Below are 19,054 nucleotides of genomic sequence, written 5' to 3'. Positions count from 1 at the left end.
AGGACCTATACCACGAGCGAACATTATTCTGACTATACTATTTCCACTGCAGTTCTTTATTTGTGCAATATCTTGTTCCCATCCGTTCATCCGTACGTCATGCTAACAATCATCATGACCCCCTCTTTCAATTTATATTTGACAAGCAGAACTGTGACCTACAAAGAAATTAACTGTAAGCAAATTAATATCTCCAGATGCTTTCAACAGGATTTTGATGAAATTTTCTAAAGTTAGAAACCTCTCACCTACTGCAAAAACTATTCAATTTTAAGTCTATTTTTTCCCAAACAAAAAATGTTTGCATAAACTTCAGTTTCATACCAAGTCTCAGTACAGTGATCACATTACACGGTGGCAGCCTTTGTTAATTGCGTCTCTTTCTATACTCAATGCACTATTGGTAACTCTGTTGGAAACAGATATTGCAAGCTTCACTTTAGTTTTTCCTGTTTTCTAGTGCAAGCTTCACTTTAGTTTTTCCTGTTTTCTGGCGATAAAATTATTTCCATTCAACCCCGTGTTCTGTATTAATATTCAATAATCGGTGTACTTTGTTATTTATTTATTTCTCTATGTTTGTGTTACCTATAATATTCTCTTTACTATCTTTGTCCGCACTCATTTGGATCGGTTGTATTCCTATATGGCAAATGAACGATCGGAATCACGTTAGACAACTACCACAGCAGAAAGTTGGCGCTACATCATATGCTCGCTCGTTAGCTTCTGTAGATCACAACCGTTTAGGGACTGGTCAGTTTCTTCAGCCGGGGGGGGGGCGGTGGATTCATGGGGGGGGGGTCACCCTGTTTTTGACTTTGGTGATAGGGGGGGGTCACCATGTTTTTGAAATGCTCAATAGGGGGGGTCAGTGTGTTTTTGAATTTTGACACAGGCTCATCATTGCCTAAAATGCTAGTGTCAGCCACAAAATTCATCATTCAGTTGTATTTTTCGGCGCGCCCTTCGGGCGCGTAACTTTAATAATCAGTCATATTTTTCAGCACGCCCAACTTTAACATATCAAGCATACATACATCAGAGATATCTGTATGTTCAATATTTTTCAGCGTGCTCTTCAAGCTCATTACTTTAATATATCATACATCTTTCAGCATGCCCTTCAGGTGCATGACTTTAATATACAAGGCATATATATCAGAGATATCAGGATGTTTCATATTTTTTGGCGTGCCCTTCGGGCGCCATACTTTCAGAGATATCTTGATGTTTGCCAAGTGAAAGTGTACCATTATGAAATCTGCATTTCATATGAAAAGGATGACAAATTCCTGATACTTTTCTGTTCTCTCTGTGAGAATTCAGTATGAGAAAGCAATATGCACAAATATTTCACAATATATATTTGATACAGTGACTTATTTTAGAGATAGAAAAATGACAAGATATCTTTCCTTCTCATTGATGCAATTATTATCCTTTGTTTCATAGGTTTTCTGTAGAAAGATGCTTTTTTATGAACAAAATAACAGTTAAAAAAGGCAGTTTTTGTCATTATTAGCTGTGCTTTTATGGTTTCAATGTTACACAAGAAAAGGTCCTCTCAGACACTGTACACATCAGATTTGGCTAAAAAAGCTCTCTATGGCTCCTCAGTAGATTTAATTGGATGGTTGGCAAGTCTTAACACCCATCAAAGTTTTTGATTCACTGCTTTTTCCTCTTTGATATTAATGATTGACATCCATTTCTGTGCAACAGTTCAGGACATCTGGTTAAGCAGAGAAAGTGTGAAATACATTCACAGCTCATTCAAAATACAGCTCATTCAAAATGTACTGTATTTAAACTTTAAGATTGACACTTTGAAATTCCTATCTTACAACTGACATGTCAACAATTTCACTAAAACATAGAATGACTATTTAAAATATAAATATATGTAAAATGTAAAATATAATATATATATATATATATATATATATATATATATATATATATATATATATATATATATATATATATATATATAATTTATGTCCATCTTTTGTTTTACCTTTGTCGCACCCAGGGGGGGGGGTCACCCTGTTTTAGAAATTTGGAATAGGGGGGGGGTCACCCTGTTTTCAAAATTTGGAATAGGGGGGGTCAGTTACTTTTTGACGTCGGCAAAAAATAATCCACCGGCCCCCCCAGGCCGAAGAAACTGACCAGTCCCTTATGTGGACAGCCACTTTAGGTAGTTGCAGTTCTCATTCTGTTTTGCGAAAATTATTTGGGCGGTAAAGTCGTGGATGACGCCAGACAATGACTAAGAAATTACTATTATATGACATTTCATGAGAAAAAAATGAAATCTTCTTAAGAAATTACAATTGATAAAATAATATTTTACTTAAGAAAAGAAATTTTGTCTGGATCGTGCATTTAGCTTCTTGTTTATATTCTGACGGTATAATCCTTGTCTGTTCTTACTATCACGAAATTTCTGCTTCAAGTTGTCCATGAATGCATACAGTTTCTACACATTTCGTAACAAACCGTTCCTTTGTCGAATTGTTCCAGAATTAAGAAGAATTGTCATCTTGAGAAAAGTCTTAAGTTTCCATCTCAACAGACATAATGATTTAGATTCTTCGACTTTAAATTATCAGATTACATTCCCTGACCAGAAGATGTCCACTTTCGGCCCTTTGGACACCCGGCATCAAAATTGAATCGTAGACCTTTCAATATCGGCTACCTTGACATCTTACCGCCATATCGAGAAATGTTGCAATTTGTAGAATGGCTGCTAAGATTTGAAAAATTGTGTCTACTTACTGCGCAGTATCATGAGGTAGAAAGTGTAGACTTTCAAAATACATACTGTACAGTACCGACACAGTTACGCATTTCTTCTAAAACATAGTACATACCTCTCGTTCACAAATGTATTCAAGAAACTATGTATCTATAAATATATGTCTCCATCTATTCTCGCCGTGGCTTTTTCCGTAGCGCACAAATAGTGTCATTTAAATCAAGTCACTGAATATAAATTCATGCTTCTCATCAAGTACTCAAAACATACATCCGGTATGGCGCCGGGTTCGACGTGGCTACGGACTGACACTGCTCGATGCATGTAGTGAAAATTCAATAGCGCCCTCACTGGGCCACCTCTTCTTCTAGTTGCCTTCGTTTCCTTTGGGACGATTTGATTTACGGTAATAATTACTTACAGATTCTTTTTGTACTTAACAACTGTTGTAATTTGAAAAAGATGTTATTTACTTCTTATTACAATGATGAGCACAACAAAGATATTTTCTGAGTAAAAGAACGTTATTACGTTATCTCCTCCTCTCGGGGAAAGTTATCACACCACAAAAAGTTTGGGACGTGATACCTGGAGACTGTTTTCTTAAATTTTCTTTCTCCGATAAGAAATGGCGCCCAAGTGGCCAATTGTAGTGCCCATTCCAAGAAGGCAGTGAAACCTGATATTTCCGTCGTAGCCGACTCGTGAAGATTGAAGTGCAGTGAAAATATTGTCTAGAAAGTACACAACCCCCCCCCCCCCGGCAAATCCCCCTCGAGGTTCTTTAAGTCTGGAAGCCATTCCTTCTTTCCGTGAAGACTGATTTTTCTTAGAAAGACTGAAACGAAATATCCTGTGCGCTGTGGAATGCATAATTTTTACCCCACTGTATGTATCCACTAGCTTATTGAAATGTCTCGGGCAACGAGTCGAAAATATCAAGGCATTCTAAATGGAAGACAACGACACTGCGCAAGTTATGTCTTTGTAAAAGGGTATAACAGAGATCATCAACAGGGATCATAACAAGGATCATCAAACCCATAGCGTTCATCATCTATGATTGTGAAGTGTTTGCAAAGCAGTCTTGCCACTAGTCTAGACTCTGAATGGAGTGTTTTTGGCTCGGCGTTCTTTTTGCCTTCGAAAGTAGCGAAGGCGAAAAGAATCCCGAAGCCAAAACCCTCCGTTTAGAGTCTAGGCTATCTTGTCACAGGCAGCATGCAGCAAAAATACTTTTCTACCGTCTATGGCCTCTTTTTGACCTTTTATCAATAGCCAAGCAGGCGCGCATTTTTCGCTCAAAAACCTTGACTTTTGTCGGAAAAGTTCATCTCTACAATTATAACGTAGGGTTGTGAGTCCGCAGTATAATTTGCCTTTTTGACGAATGAGTGCAGTTCTTCTCACAGTGTGCACCGTCCCTCTACCGGGGATTAAGCTTATGCTACTGCGGTATAATTTGCCTAGGTTGTCATCGATATCGCTTCGATGATATAAACGTTCTTGTTTGAACTGCCATGGCGATACACGAGCTTGTTCACAGAAGCTTTTGTAGGTTGCGACTTTTATGTTTAATTTTAGCGTTTGTGTTATTTTTTGCTGTTGTCAGGTGAGTAGGCTATGAATAAAGGCTCGACACTTTAGAAGACCTTTAATCCTACTTTGTCACGGGTGAGATCACTAGACAGCAGAGGGGTGGCAGTTGTCAGCAATAGTCACAAAAGTTTTGCACAGTCAGGTACCGCGGGGACGCGACTCCCGCCCAGAAATGGTATCGCCAACAGCTCCATGACGTCATGGTGTACAATCTACCGCCTAAAAATTTGCATGATAATAATTTACCACAACAAATGGACGATGTCAGTTACGCTACACCGCAAAGAGATATGCTGGTATACAGTTTAATCTATCAAATTACCACGGCAGCTTTCATTCACATATGTTACCATCCCACGTCAATCCAACAAGGACACTTGTTGCATACATATCGGTAATCGCAGTGAGCTTCGTAAACTGTCTACCCCAGTGGCCTGCGATTCTGTGACTGACTGGCTGTGTCGACGTGGACCAAAGACAGACTTCATTCAAACTTATTTTCACCAGTGTTTGTGCTCTCTTAAGCGGGGTCGGCATGACGCGGCGTTGGCATTCGTGACCACCAAAGCCTGGTAAGTTTTGTCGAGCTTTCGCAAAAAAAAGATTCCAAACCAAGGGGATTCAGATAGTGGCAAAGCAGAGTGAATGCAAAATTTTAATATTTATCCTGATGAGCGCATATGGTTTGAATGTTTGCTTGGTGCTAACGTCCAAAACAAGGTTTGCGCTATTAAGAACCCCGTGGTGTACAGGTGTTGGCCAAAGACCGCGGGACGGATTTTCTCGGTCAGACGGACATAGTAAGTGATAGTGAGATTAGAACACGGAAATGATGCTACCGTTGTGGTCCCGTTAAGCAAATAACACTATCTACGGATACTCCCTCTAACTGCAGTTCCCGAGAATGATTGCGTGTCATGGAGGAGTCCTTACAGGTGATCAAGGGCGGTTTAAATTGAACTGTATTGAGGCAAACACCTCACAAATACACCAACGCATAAGAAGAAAGCAAACCGACTCAAGCAAACACGCTGCTGACAGCATGACAATACAAGGTCCTACTGAGAGCGCCTCGCATACTTAAAATTCCATGAGAAGCAAAAACCTCTGTGGGAACTGCCCATTCACAGTATACTGCCATAGCACAGACTTGTTAATTAAAATGTACCAATTATCGACAATCTAACAGAACGATTCCAATTACCACTGAAACATAATGATTAGGGCCTACTTCTGTAGATATACAAATGATGCACATTTGAGACAAATGAGGACCCTGATACAATGCTTGTATATTTCACATCGTTTCAAAATTCTGTTTATTTTAGTGCGTCCTTGTCGATTCCAAAATCCCGATCAATTACCACAGCATGAGACTAGTCTCTTCTCAAAAGCGTAACCTCTCACATGTGAAACTGCGATAAACGCGGTCGCTGAAATTTGCACAAGGCCAGTCTCCGAGTGGCTCAGTTGTTTTGACGAAAGCAGTGTTTTCGCTTTCAGACAGGCCTGCCGTTTGTGAATTTGTTTATTCCAAAATCCTACTGATATCATAGTTATGGTTTCATGAAACAATCGGTTAACTGTTCATACTTCATGCAGTTCGGTCTGCTTTCGTCATTACTTACGTATAAAGATAAATTATATTAGTTTATCACATAATATTCCCCGGACTTCTTGCAGCATATATAAGCATCTTTATCCCCGATTACTTCAGACTTGCCCCAAGGCTATGTGTTTATTGAAATGACAACAGTGTAAGTTGAAGGAATCAAACTTCAGCAAACTCTGTCGCATTAGTTGTTAGGTGATCGCGAAATTGGCGAGCAAGTAAGCCTAACTACCGCTTGCGCCTTTACAAGAAACAAAGCTTGATATACTTAGGCAAAATAGTACAGGAATGTTAACAATGTGGATGCACCGTTCGCAGTTATTGAAAGAGGAGAAAATATCATATCATCATGAACAGCTAGTCGTGGCTATATCATACAAAAAATTACACTTAAACACAAACAAACATATGACGCATATACAACATCACGCACATATAATGTGCATGTGTGATAGTACATGTACCAGTATGTGTATATATGTAGTTTTGTGTGTCTGAGTCCACGTGCAATTTATCGTAAACCGACTATATAAACATATATATATATATATATATATATATATATATATATATATATATAAACATCATTGTAGTTTATATACATATTACATGTATTTACTCTATATACATTATATACACATATGTAAACATATATAAACATATATATATATAAACATCATTGTAGTTTATATACATATTACATGTATTTACTCTATATAAACATTATATACACATATGTAACACAGTGTTGCATTGTACATATATATATATATATATATATATATATATATATATATATATATATATATATATATATATATCGTTTCTACAGTCTGTGATGGTAAATACAAATGCACCATTTGCTGAGTAATTGTCAGGTAATTAATTTACAGTACAGAGAAAAATGATGCCAGGAAGTATTTTAAGCGGATTAAAATAACTGTCAGTGATAAATTTTGAGAAGATAGGAAATTGCAATGTAGCAGGTAACAGCTGAAAAAAAGGACGCGTTAATGGCGAGCATGTAACTTAATAGCAGAGCTATGTAGAGGTAACCTAATTTTAGAAAGGGGGTTATTATTAAAGTAAACAAGGTAAAATAATCAGATGTATCATAGATATGATTTGGGATTTACCACCACCTGTTTTTTTCCCAAGCCTTGTAGGGGTTCAAAAAATTTAGGCCGGTGAGTTTTCCGACGAGGACTTATTTTTAGAAGTTTTAAACTTTGCCATCTGCGAGAAACATACTTTTGGTATTACTGTGTAACGATACAGGGATTACTTCAAGCGGATAATACTATTTGTTTTGAAACAATGGGAAGGTGGCGTCACCCTGTATCGGCTTATGATTTCTGTTACATTCTCGTTGATTTGGGTAACGTTTTGATCGCAAAGTAATACTTTTGATGTAATAGCGGTGTGTTTCAAACGTGTAAATGAAGTTTGCTAATTGGAATTTCGGTGTACCGGTGTTTCCAATATGTCAACAGATGGAAGAGATCACAGGCGTTGCAAGCTCAAATGTGATAATATCAATCCTTCTATTATGTTATTTTCTACACTGGACAGTCCACACGCCTGTGGAAGAGATTAGCAACAAGGGCGTAGCACTGAGAAATGGCAGTAGCCTTGTAATAGCTTTTAAATTTGTTGTACGTCAAGTGTCAAGTCCTGGAGTCTACCCTTTGAAAGTATTATGTTGGGTTACAAAAGCTTCGGTGAATGGTACGTCCCATGTGAAAGAACGTGGCCTATTGTTGTCAAAGATCACTGGCCTTTTGCCATATGTACCAATAACAGATTGAAGTTGAGAGGTCGTTGACTTCTTAGAATTTAACCCTCGATATCCTTGGTAACAGTCTATTAAAGCCAATTAGCCCCGGAACATATTTCCAAAGATTTGGGTCACAGAATATGGCAAGGCCATTGTTAGTAATACATATGATACGTGAAAATCATTATACGGCCACACGAATTTAAGTTGACTTGTCGCCTCCTCTGTCCTTTAAAGTTCAGTAAATTCAAAATGGAGAGAGAGAGAGAGAGAGAGAGAGAGAGAGAGAGAGAGAGAGAGAGAGAGGAGAGGAGAGAGAGAGAGAGAGAGAGAGAGAGAGAGAGAGAGAGAGAGAGAGAGAGAGAGAGAGAGAGAGAGAGAGAGAGAGAATGACTCAACAAAAGCTATAAAAAGAACCGCTAGAGAATAAATGCCGACGATCTTCTATTGTACTGGCTGGTATTGATGTCACAATTACCCATGAGAAGTATTAGTCCAGCATACTCTTGTGACGCAGGTCGTGTACGTACGCAAATGTTTTCAATCATGTTTGGAAAACACTCCTAATTGTGACAGCGCGAACTTTTCTGTCAGGGCATTTTTCTCGAGGTGATGGACGAGACCAAGAAAAAGTTTTTTTATAAATCGTACTCTTGATGCTTGTTGTAATATTTGACATCATAAACTGTCACGCTGTTCATGGGCCGCAGCTATCCAATATTTTCTTTCAATGGACAAAGTGGTTTTCCTTTGCCCCTGCCATGGGCCTTTGTCCGTGTAAACTATCTGTAGCTCTCACAATAACGACTCGCTAGGTTACTGGGGATTAATGCGAAACGCTAAATATGTCAACTTTTACGGGTTCTTATTCTAGCAACGTAGGCTGGATGCAGACCAGGGCGTGAATATATGTAGCCTTGTTAAGCTTACCAGCGATTCACGAGTTGTAAACGTTCAAACCGAAAAATATAAACGCGGTACATATTTGGAAAATGTTTGTCCACGAAACATTGGCATCGACAAATTGTTTTGTGTTTACTCTACCAGAAAAAATTACTCTGTTAATGTAATGTCATTTATACCAATCTAGGTGGTGCGACCAATCCAACAAAGTAAGTTCATGCGATAAAGGAAAATAAAAAAATGACACGTGGATAGTGTTACTGCAATATATTTATTGAGCAAAATTTAAGCCTGACTTGCTTGTAAAATAATATTGAATGATCTAATCAACTAAGTAATAAGATTTATATACCTACATGTCATTTTAAATAAACATATATTTACATAATTAGACATTATTTGATCACAACGGACTTCTTTCAAAGCCGGGTGGAATACATAAAAAGAATTTAAAAAATGATCTTAGCTTCAGGGACATTAACTAAGTCAAACCTACGTGATCATTCGTTGCCTCAGAAAAGAAAATACCCATTTTGTCTACTCCACTGTCGACTCATGATATAACACTCTAGAAGCAAACCGGATATGTTAGGTTAAATGAGTCACGCTAAAAATGTAGGAAGCCACGTTTTGGTTGTTGTTGTTGTAAGAGAACCAATCACGGGCTGAAAAAACGCAAGGGGTCACCTTCGCTGGTCAGGTCTAGTACCGATATTTTAGAAGAACAATAAAACGCCATGCCATGAACGACCCACATTTATTCGATACTCTTAAATGCTCCATACAATTCAAAAATTGATATTTTATCTCGGGCAGGAATCGCCGTCACCGATAAAAATAGATTAATATATGACAAAGTTAAACACAGCGTTAGCGGGCACACTTTACGCATCCGGTTATACGAGAACCAGGAATGGAGAAGCGACCTTGATTGTATTCTGACTCTCGCATTTCTGTTCCCATGAACACTTTCACTTGTTTTCGATCAAAGAAATATAATAAAATATAATAAAGTCATGTTAACTATAGTATTCTGTAAACCTTTGCAGTAGAAATCTCAGCGTTGACTCACGTGTATTTGAGATGGAAGAGACTGTGTGAGTGGTCTCCATCATTTAATGCCGTGTTCAGACAGAGACATTGCAAAACCACTGCTGTGATGTGCCCTACATCAACCCTTCATCCTCTGTATCACTGCGGCTACTCCTCGATACGATGTACCATAATTCTTTCCTATCAAACCGGACACATCAATCAACCAGACAGCCGCCATGTAGCGATCCGCGACAGTAGCATTTAATTACCGGCGTTTCCCAAGTAAACTCATCGTACGAAAGAGGGCAAAAAAGGTTGCCCTGGAAACTACCGATGTGACGCGACGGGTTATCAACTATTTCAATTTATGCTCGACACTTTGACAATAGTCTGTTTTATTGGTACATTGAATTTAATGTCTTATCGAATAGAAAAGATGAAGTAAGGTTATCTGTATTTCATACAAATGTTTTCGATGAGGGAAAAGGAAATTTGACGTGGTTTATTTCAGTTATCTACCCTCATATCAAATTAACGTTTTAATTATATTTTGAAGGCAGTATACATAGTAGCTTGACCTACAAATTTTGATTGTAAGTGCTAATACCGGTGTTGATTTCATACCAGAGATCCTTGGACGTGCATTGGTAACGTATGCGCTCTGTACTTTCACTTCAAAGTTACTAGTGCGTCTCTGTCGATGGGTAGCTTACAGCCAACCTTACGGCAATCTACTGTGTTAATAAAACTTACTACTATAGTATAGATAGTAAATAGAAATCTCTCGTTTTTAGCCCTGAAACCATGATGTTGTAACATTACGCCCGGCAGTATCGCATCCACTCTATACGGGCCTACGAATGAACCCTGAATCTCAAAGTAAAATTATTATCCTGTACGCCTTACATAAAGTTCAAAGAAATAGCATATTAGCCTGTTTTAGGATGGAGAACCACTAAATTAAAGGTTTCTGCATGTTAATAGAAAAACGGCAATCACTTCAACAATTAGACATACGAAAAAGTGAAAGTAGTTATTTGAATTTTACAGTGTCAAAATTATAAACACAATACAGCCCGATCGACATCAACTAGACGTTCAAGGTTGCCTATCGTCTCATCTCAGCACGATTTCATGTCAGGAGAGTACAGAGGGGCGAGTGCTCCATCGACTTCGGTGAATGCAACAACCTTGCCAGTATGGTGTGTGTGTGTTTGTAAATCGTCGATGACTACACAGCTTATCTTTCGAAGTGCGTTGGTTGATCACTTGATGACCGATTCGCACGCGACATGCTACGAGTACCCTAGATTTACAACGATTGCCCGTCAAACAGACACTAGTCATAAGTCCGATCAGAGAAGCGCTGGAGCGATGAGTAATCAATCTCTATCCTTCCATTGGAAAACTCGAGTGATCATGTCCCTGTTAATCCCCCCCCCCCCCCCACGAAGTGAATCAACCCCTATCCCAAGAACTCGTTAAAGGGACTAAGTCGGCCATTTTCATGAATTTTGTTTGATACGAGATACTACTTATATTGTTTGACATATTGAAAGATACTGAATGAATGAGTGACCATGCATACATTTGACCCCGGTTTTAGACACGATACATGAAAACATGACGAGAATGAATTAATGGTCATGACCATAAATTTTATTCTAGGGATGGTTTCATTTAATGTGTCTAAAACCGGGGGTCGAAGATATGCATAGTCGCCCATTCATTCAGTATCTTTCAACATGTCAAACAATATAAGTAGTATCTCGTATCAAACAAAATTCACGAACAATGGCCGACTTTGTCCCTTTAAAGCGTACAATGGCTTAACGTTTCGATAATGTGTGCATTATTTTTATTCCGTAAAATAAATTATCTCATTCTCCTTCCTAAAGAAGAATGTTGGAAAACGTAAAGCGCTGTCCTCGCAAATACAGCGCAGAAGTACAATACGCAGTGTTCTAAAAAATTGACAGATGAATTCACGTCTGGACTAAACTCCAGTTCTAAACAACAATATGGGACATCGACGTGTATATAGCTTGTCTGGACAAGTTGTAAACTGGTATTTTAACATGACATTTTGAGAAGAACAAAAAAACTATATTTTACAACACATAATAAAAGTGCTGCGAAATACAGCGAAGGTTACAGCAAACGCGGATTTAAATCCGATGTCTGTTATATATACAAAGTTTGCCTGTACATAATGTCAATTTCGTTTCTTTCGGATGACATAATTATCTATAAACCCAAAGCAGCAGCTCTCTATCAGCACACATGCGTGGTTTTGTATCTTCATGCGGAGAAGTTATCTCATGTGTAGTATTTTCACTTCCGGAAGATCTGAGCTTCTCGATCTCCTGTCAGTGACGAGTGGTCGTCTTTTAGAAAACGCCATCGTCAGTTGAGAGGTGGAAACCATCCGTCGAACACTTATGCTTTTGTCAAATCCGCTTCATAACCTTCAGACAAAGTTCGACAAAAAACCCCACCACACTGAGTATTAAAACGCTGACATTACGTTTGTGTATGTATCTGCAAATCACAGAAATTGTGATGGACAAGACGTTAGGTTTTCGATGTCATATAACACCGTATGCAATCAAAATTTTATTTACCAACGGAGTGATGCTGGTTCAGGAAATCTAACTCCCGCCAACCACAGACAACATCCTTTGTCGGGTCCACAGTATAACGTGGAGATAATTTCGTGCGAACGTCATCATACTAAACTGAGATATATTGGATGTCATGACAAAACGGGTTAAAACATGTTAGAAAGCGTCACACGAAGGGCGTCATAAACGGCGACAATATATTAAAATGTCAGTGAACAGAGTATTTGCATAAAATATAAAAATGGCATCATATTTTCAGAATTTGTTTTCTCAACTGCTGTCCGTCAACTTTCACTGGTTTCATCATTCCATACTGTTAAATCCCAGCTAGGGTGACATATAAGCTTTAATAGCAGTATTTTCACCACCTGTACACACGGTCTGGTTTCTAGAATCACCGATATTGGCTTGCCTTCTTTCGGGGATTTCGGCCATCATGCCGTAAGCACAGACCACGTCGGTTGGTGTCACGTGACCAAGTTTCGATAGTTGCGGGTCTGAGGTGGTCGTGCTGTCGATTTCATAAAAGTGTCTATTTTTAACCGCATGTTCCATCCGGGCCTCTGCGTATGTTTATCATACCTGTTGAGACCGTATACGTTGGTCGCTCCCCTCTCTCTCTCTTCGGGAAATTTTACAGTTTGGGTAAGTGCTCGCTCTTTCAGGCGTCGATACCATGGTTTCAGTTATTAATTACCAACTGTCAGTACATTCACTCACTTGTCTGTGCATTTTTTCGTGTACCAATGTCTTATACTGATTTATACTTTTTTCTAGGTACAATATTGCCATATGAGATCGTTTACATTGAACCGCTAGAATATTTAATATTTACATGTTTTACAAAATCAAATATGGTAGACTGGATAACAGACAAGGCATGTTCTGTTTCTCAGTTTTGCTGTAAGAAATCTTTTCTTCATTGGTTGTATTAATTTCCGATATTAATCCACGTCTATTAGATCGCGGAAAACGTATGTGTGACTTTGTGTTCCTTGTTGTTATTTTTAACCAATTAAACAACTAAGTAATGGTACGCGCGGCTAATGTGCATTTCACCATGTCGTTTTCAAACCCTTCTAATTGTCATATCCATTTACTAGTACCGTCAGTTTCAAGAAGGCATGGCACGGTTCATATACAGTGATAATCGAACAGAGACTAGTAAACTGCCCTATCCCCAATTTCGTAGTGTACTGGTCCAACACTGCCGATGAAAGCGTTAGTTGTGCCTTCATTTAAGGTATTGGGGCTTTAGAGCCTAGCGGGGAACGTTTGGTTCAGTGCTGAGAAGATTTCCTGGAAACCCAACGGCTAGAAGGAGGAGGGAAATTTTGTTTTAAAATTTGATATCAACATGTGAACAGAAATTACATATTACAAACCATTAAGCTGTATTTTCCACAAGGTTGATCATTATTTCACACTCTGTAACACGTGACGGTATAAAACGGTTTTCATCCGAAACAACCAGTTTGTTCAGGAAGAATGCGACATTTTATTGACTCTGATAAGTTCAATTAATCGTGCACGGTGCCAACTCTCATACTCTGTCTTAACGGGTATCCAAATGTTGGGAAATGACGGTCAACACAGATTTTGAGGACATTCAGGGTATGTGGCGAAGAAAGAGGTGACGATTGCCAAACTTTAAACACCCACTTGTTGTTGTACGTCACAAAGTCAACGCGCATGTCATGGCCCTGTTAACTCTGGTCATCAGCCTAATCAACGATACACGTCATTGGCCTCACGCACTGTGACACGCTTGATTGCGTTGGAAGTCGGCCAATGCCTACTTCTACGTCGGATGACGGCGCCGCAGTCGTCAATTTGAAACGTGTCTTTTGAAAATAGTCCCATCGCATAAGAGTCACTTCGTGTAACTCTTCACGTCAAAGTTGGCTGTTACAACCAGGATTCCATTTATTAACTCTTTACGGGAGAAACGCATCGAAGCATTCCAGATATGAACGGAAAGTCACACAAGGCACGCAGTGATGCCGCTGAGAAAACGCGCATTTAACTCTTCCTATCGATACAATTCGTTATGCTATTTCTACGAATACGGCAATTCATTCCTTTCCGGCACACACAGTTTTGAATTCTTTGACCTCCGGGATTTTGGAGACCCCTGCCCCGCTATGAAAAATGTTTTCCCCGACATGAACTGAACTTAAAATGATACGCCATACAGTGCGCTTGTATTTCAGTGATACTTTGTCGAAGTATCTAAAGATCCAAGTTGGTTGCAATTTTAAGGTCTATATATTTTTTAGATCGTATCGCCACTCATGACAAGATGGTTAAAGGATATGGCTTCATAGAAAGTTAAAATATGTTGCCCCAAACATAAAGGGTAGCGCTATAACCTTACCCTGATAAAATACATGTAACCTTTGAAAGGTGTTCTGCTATAATAGCTGAAAACATAAAAAGGTGCCCTCAGGGCTGTTGCGGTTACGATTTAGAATAAACTGGGCAAGGCAGGACGTCTCAGAGTCTAAGACTATTAGTCTATTAGAGCAAGTTGTTCAATTGTTTCAGGAATCAAAGACTTTTAAAGAGATTTACGAGTTAGGAAGAAATCATAAGTGTGGATTATTGTCCATAGCTGCATTCAGTAGATAACTTCAACGGTCATCGAGTAAGTGCAATAGGGGTCGCTTTATATATATACACAATGTGCTCATTATCAAGATAATATATGGGCTTGTTGTCGCACTTGCATCACGTTGTGCTTTAACTGTGCATTACAAAATGTACACTCAGAATGAAGCCAGTTTGATGTGTACGTAAATGTTTTTGTCTGAGACTACAAAGCACACACTTCTTGAGAATGTAATGGTTCTAGTGTAGACATGGCTGTGCAAACTTAAACTGTTTTATGTTGTTGTTTGAGTTAGTTACCTGTCGTGCCATCTGACTTTCATCAACAATGACTGCGGACAAACTGTACCTTAATGTACATGTATAATGATTACGTTACATGACAGAGGCCAGTCACAGTTGTTATTGAACCACTGACCCAAGGGGAAGGTGATGCTTACAAACTCCTAACATTCCGTAAAATTTTGGCTTTCGTTGAAGATTAAAATGTGCGACTGTGTTAAACAAGTTTACTGCATCGTAAGCCAGGTATACAGACACCAAACCTTTTCGGCTTTAAAAATCGTTTTCTCTCATCATCAAACGATTGAAGGTTTCATTCTAGTTCTTGATTAGGTTAGATTGAGCCTAAGCCAGTAAATTCTGTAATATACATCGTTGATTTCACCCTTTCATATAAATTATTGAAGATTGATAAATTTTGGAAATGCACATTTTGTGAACAATTGTTCACACATTAAAAGATTAGTCATTAAAAGTACATTTCCAACACCATAATACACAACTCATGAGGAAAATGTGTATCAATAAAGTACCTTCTTTTTTTCAATTACATGTGACATGGATGCATGAACTGCTATTTCCTAACCAATAAAATAGGCAGACCCGCATCGACCTCGAAATTAATCACCCAGGCCAATGAAACGCACTCTAGCATCCAAAGTGTGTCAGTCAATATTGCAACTGATTGCTTGCAGTGGTTCCCAGGGATGTCTGCTGTAGCGCGATGCGGAGCGGCTTCACCATGCCTCGATTGACCTTTGAACCCTCTGTAATACGCAGCAGGTGCTGCCATATACATTTCGCTGTCATGTAGCTCTCAAACATGAAATGAAAAATGCCAATATACATAACACGGGCAGATTTTGACATGTATGGTAAAAGATAATTTATGCGCGTACGTGAAATAACAGTCATCCAATGACAATTGTGGGCGGTTGAATTTTCTTAGGTGTTGCGTAATGATACCCGCAAATTTCAATATCATTAAATAACGAAGTGTTGATTTGTGTATATGTAATTAATTTTAAAATCATCAAAACAATATGACTGTGACAGCGACTAGGAAAGCTGATCACGCCTCGGATACAGCACACAGCAGAGAGACGTTCTTTTTAGTCTGATTTTCAATATCTTTCTGTTTAAAAAATAGATTTTCTCCGACTTTGCGATTTGTTAAATGGTCTATCATTAATTCCGAATAAAAAATACAAATTTAAATACGTTGCTTTCAAAATCTACTGTGACAAATAATTTTTTCTAGCACCCTTCCTTGACCCAATATAAACTCTTCAACTATCTAGATTTATTTCGGTGAACGGAGCTCGCGACATAGATGTTTTATTTATGTTTTGTGACATATTGCTGCGCCCGAAGATAATCTTGGCAAAAATAGCGCTCATAATTTCGATAATATCATTGGCATCTGTCAGCGTTTAAAATGGCAATACGTCAGAGAACGTATGCAAATGAACCCAATGATGCTTTTCAATACAGTAGCTCTGACAATAGCCTCATGCAAATTGCAAAGTTTGACATCAATAATTTCAATATAGTGCCTTTAGTACAGTAATACTGGTATTCTAAACGCCGCTGTTGTCACATAAAGAGCCAGCGACAAAAGTTATCCCTGGAACAAGTAGGCGCGCTGTTTTTTGACAGAGCTGCAGAATCTGCGAAAAGTTTTATTTTCTCATGGCCATTTTGTGTACCGGAGCTGTCTTATTGCCGAAATAAGTTTCGATTGGTCAAGGGGCCATCGTTTAGTGGATTATTGGACCATTTTCCCTCGGCGGTTTATAGTGTGAGTACCTGGCTAGTGAGACTGAATTGACACCTGCAACACCGCCACGCGGAATACATCAAGCATTCAAAAGTTGTGAACTCTCCACCCATCGACAGTTTAATATTTGCACAAACTTTTAGCTGATTTTTATTTTTTGTTTTTTTTATAGATCTTTAGGTCTTTGAACGTATTGTGGCACAGGATTAAATAGCTCGGAAAACTTTCCTAAGATATTTGCTATAGATATTTTCCAAAGCTATTGTATGTAGGGAACCACAGTGTTATTGCTGTACATACAATTTGTCGTCCGCGTCAAAGCAATCATTGAAAGAGGAATTTTATGGAGAATTTCCTGTTGCTGGTATCATGAACTGGCATTACAAAACTGTCGAGTTTGCTTTGAGGTAGATTAACATTCATCTTACCTAGTTTGTAATCACATTTTGTCCCTAATTATTACATTAGGATCTATCACCAGCATGCCCTCATATCGTTCTATTTCTGTTAACGTTACGCTTGTACTAATTCAATTAAACAAAAGATCAATTGTTCAAAGTATACTGCAGAGAAGACCAATTGTTTCAGACCCTTTTCATGAATGTGCATTTTTATTTCTCCCAACAGCGAACGGGAAACGATAACTTTGGGAATAATAAGTAAAGCGACTTCATCGCGACCACCTGTTGATCCACACGCTTGCCGATGGCGATGTCGCGTGAACGAGACTACCGTGATCGGGACTACCGTGATCCCTACCGCGACGGGGAGTATCGCCGCGGGGAACGGCAACTGCGACGCGGCGGCAGCGTCGGTGAACAACAGCCTGACCACGCTATAGGAGAGCTCTTCGAAGCCTGTGACCTGGACGGGAGCGGGTACATAGAGGAGGGCGAACTGGCCAACATTTGCAGCGAACTTAGCGAAGAGGAAATTCACGATGTTTTCCGTGAGTTGGACCGCGACAAGGACGGACGTATAAGCATTCAGGATTTCTCGGAAGGATTTCAGAGCGTTAGCGAGACTCTCCTTTCGCTCAGTAGGCGGAAGCGCCGACTGCACAGCCAGAACTCGTTCGCAGAATTGGACGCCTTCATGACGAGACTGGGAACGGGATTTGAGTATTTAAACTGGTAAGTTAATTTTGCACATTTTCCAGTAATTTGGAAATCGCCATACCATATCTGAGTTTGTAATGAAGGCATGGGGATGAAGAACTTTTTTGTCAAGTTGAGCCCGACACATACACATTTGGTCGGATTTCTCGTCAGAAACTCGAGCTGAAGTACAATTAACCCAGTTCAAATTGTTTAAATTTATATCCGATATTTATATTCAAATAATACGATTACACCACAAGCGAAAAATAAGGCAGGGAAACACATTTATAGTGCGATCTCATCAATATTTTTCATGTGAGCCTCAGTCGCTATCTAGGTGAAAAGGACGATTAAATATTGTACTGGCGGAAACACATTGCACGTATGTACTTTATTCTTTGTATTTGTAAAGAATGGTCATAAAGTTTTCTTTATGTTGATTTAAATGTCATACGAAAATAAGTACCTTTCTACGTCACACACCAAACAGAATAATAGGTGAGTGATAAGTAGCGGGTCTACATTCAATTCTGTAGAATAAATACTGGTATTGTCACTAGGTAAACAGCTGATATACGAGTTCACGAAAATGTACAAACTAATTCTTTTGTAAAGTCTATTTATCAAATAGTTTGCTGTACAGGCGCTCTCTAATCTGTTGTCAATTATATGCGATATTGATTTGTTTACAAATAAAACTTAAAATGTCAAGATGTGTCGGCCTAATAATATCCGGCAGTTAGAAGTGCGCCATCTTGTGGCTATATACAGTGAATGATTAGTACTTGAAGTACACCGTAATTTCTCTCGTAAACGTAAGAAAGAAAATATGTTTTCTGGAGGAGACAGCTCATGCAAAATGGCATGTAATTGTTGTGCCTGTCAGCGAAAGTAATCCAGTGACATATTAGATAGCCGGTAACATATGGCATCGCAGATAACTACAAAATGGAACCCGTCAGCGA

The 19,054-nt window shown here is 38.8% G+C and overlaps 1 protein-coding gene across 9 annotated transcripts in view; it reads left to right on the top strand.

Moving 5' to 3' along the window:
* Positions 1-4,612: 4,612 nt before the first annotated feature.
* LOC139140246 (ras and EF-hand domain-containing protein homolog) overlaps positions 4,613-19,054 on the top strand; it is a 39,328-nt gene continuing 24,886 nt past the window's right edge. For 2 of the 9 annotated variants that reach the window (XM_070709356.1, XM_070709351.1), the window contains exons 1-2: positions 4,746-4,938; positions 17,617-18,122. In XM_070709356.1, the coding sequence (XP_070565457.1) occupies positions 17,695-18,122 (428 nt within the window). In that variant the 5' untranslated portion in view covers positions 4,746-4,938; positions 17,617-17,694. Of the gene's footprint in view, positions 4,939-12,817; positions 12,963-16,786; positions 17,011-17,616; positions 18,123-19,054 lie in introns of those variants that run through there. The other 7 variants (XM_070709357.1, XM_070709354.1, XM_070709358.1 and 4 more) reach the window with 7 other exon arrangements.

This window comes from Ptychodera flava, chromosome 9 (assembly GCF_041260155.1).
Source record: "Ptychodera flava strain L36383 chromosome 9, AS_Pfla_20210202, whole genome shotgun sequence".
Lineage (NCBI taxonomy): Eukaryota > Metazoa > Hemichordata > Enteropneusta > Ptychoderidae > Ptychodera > Ptychodera flava.
Note: the sequence above shows the minus strand (reverse complement) of the source record. Positions and strands in the feature narration are given on the sequence as shown.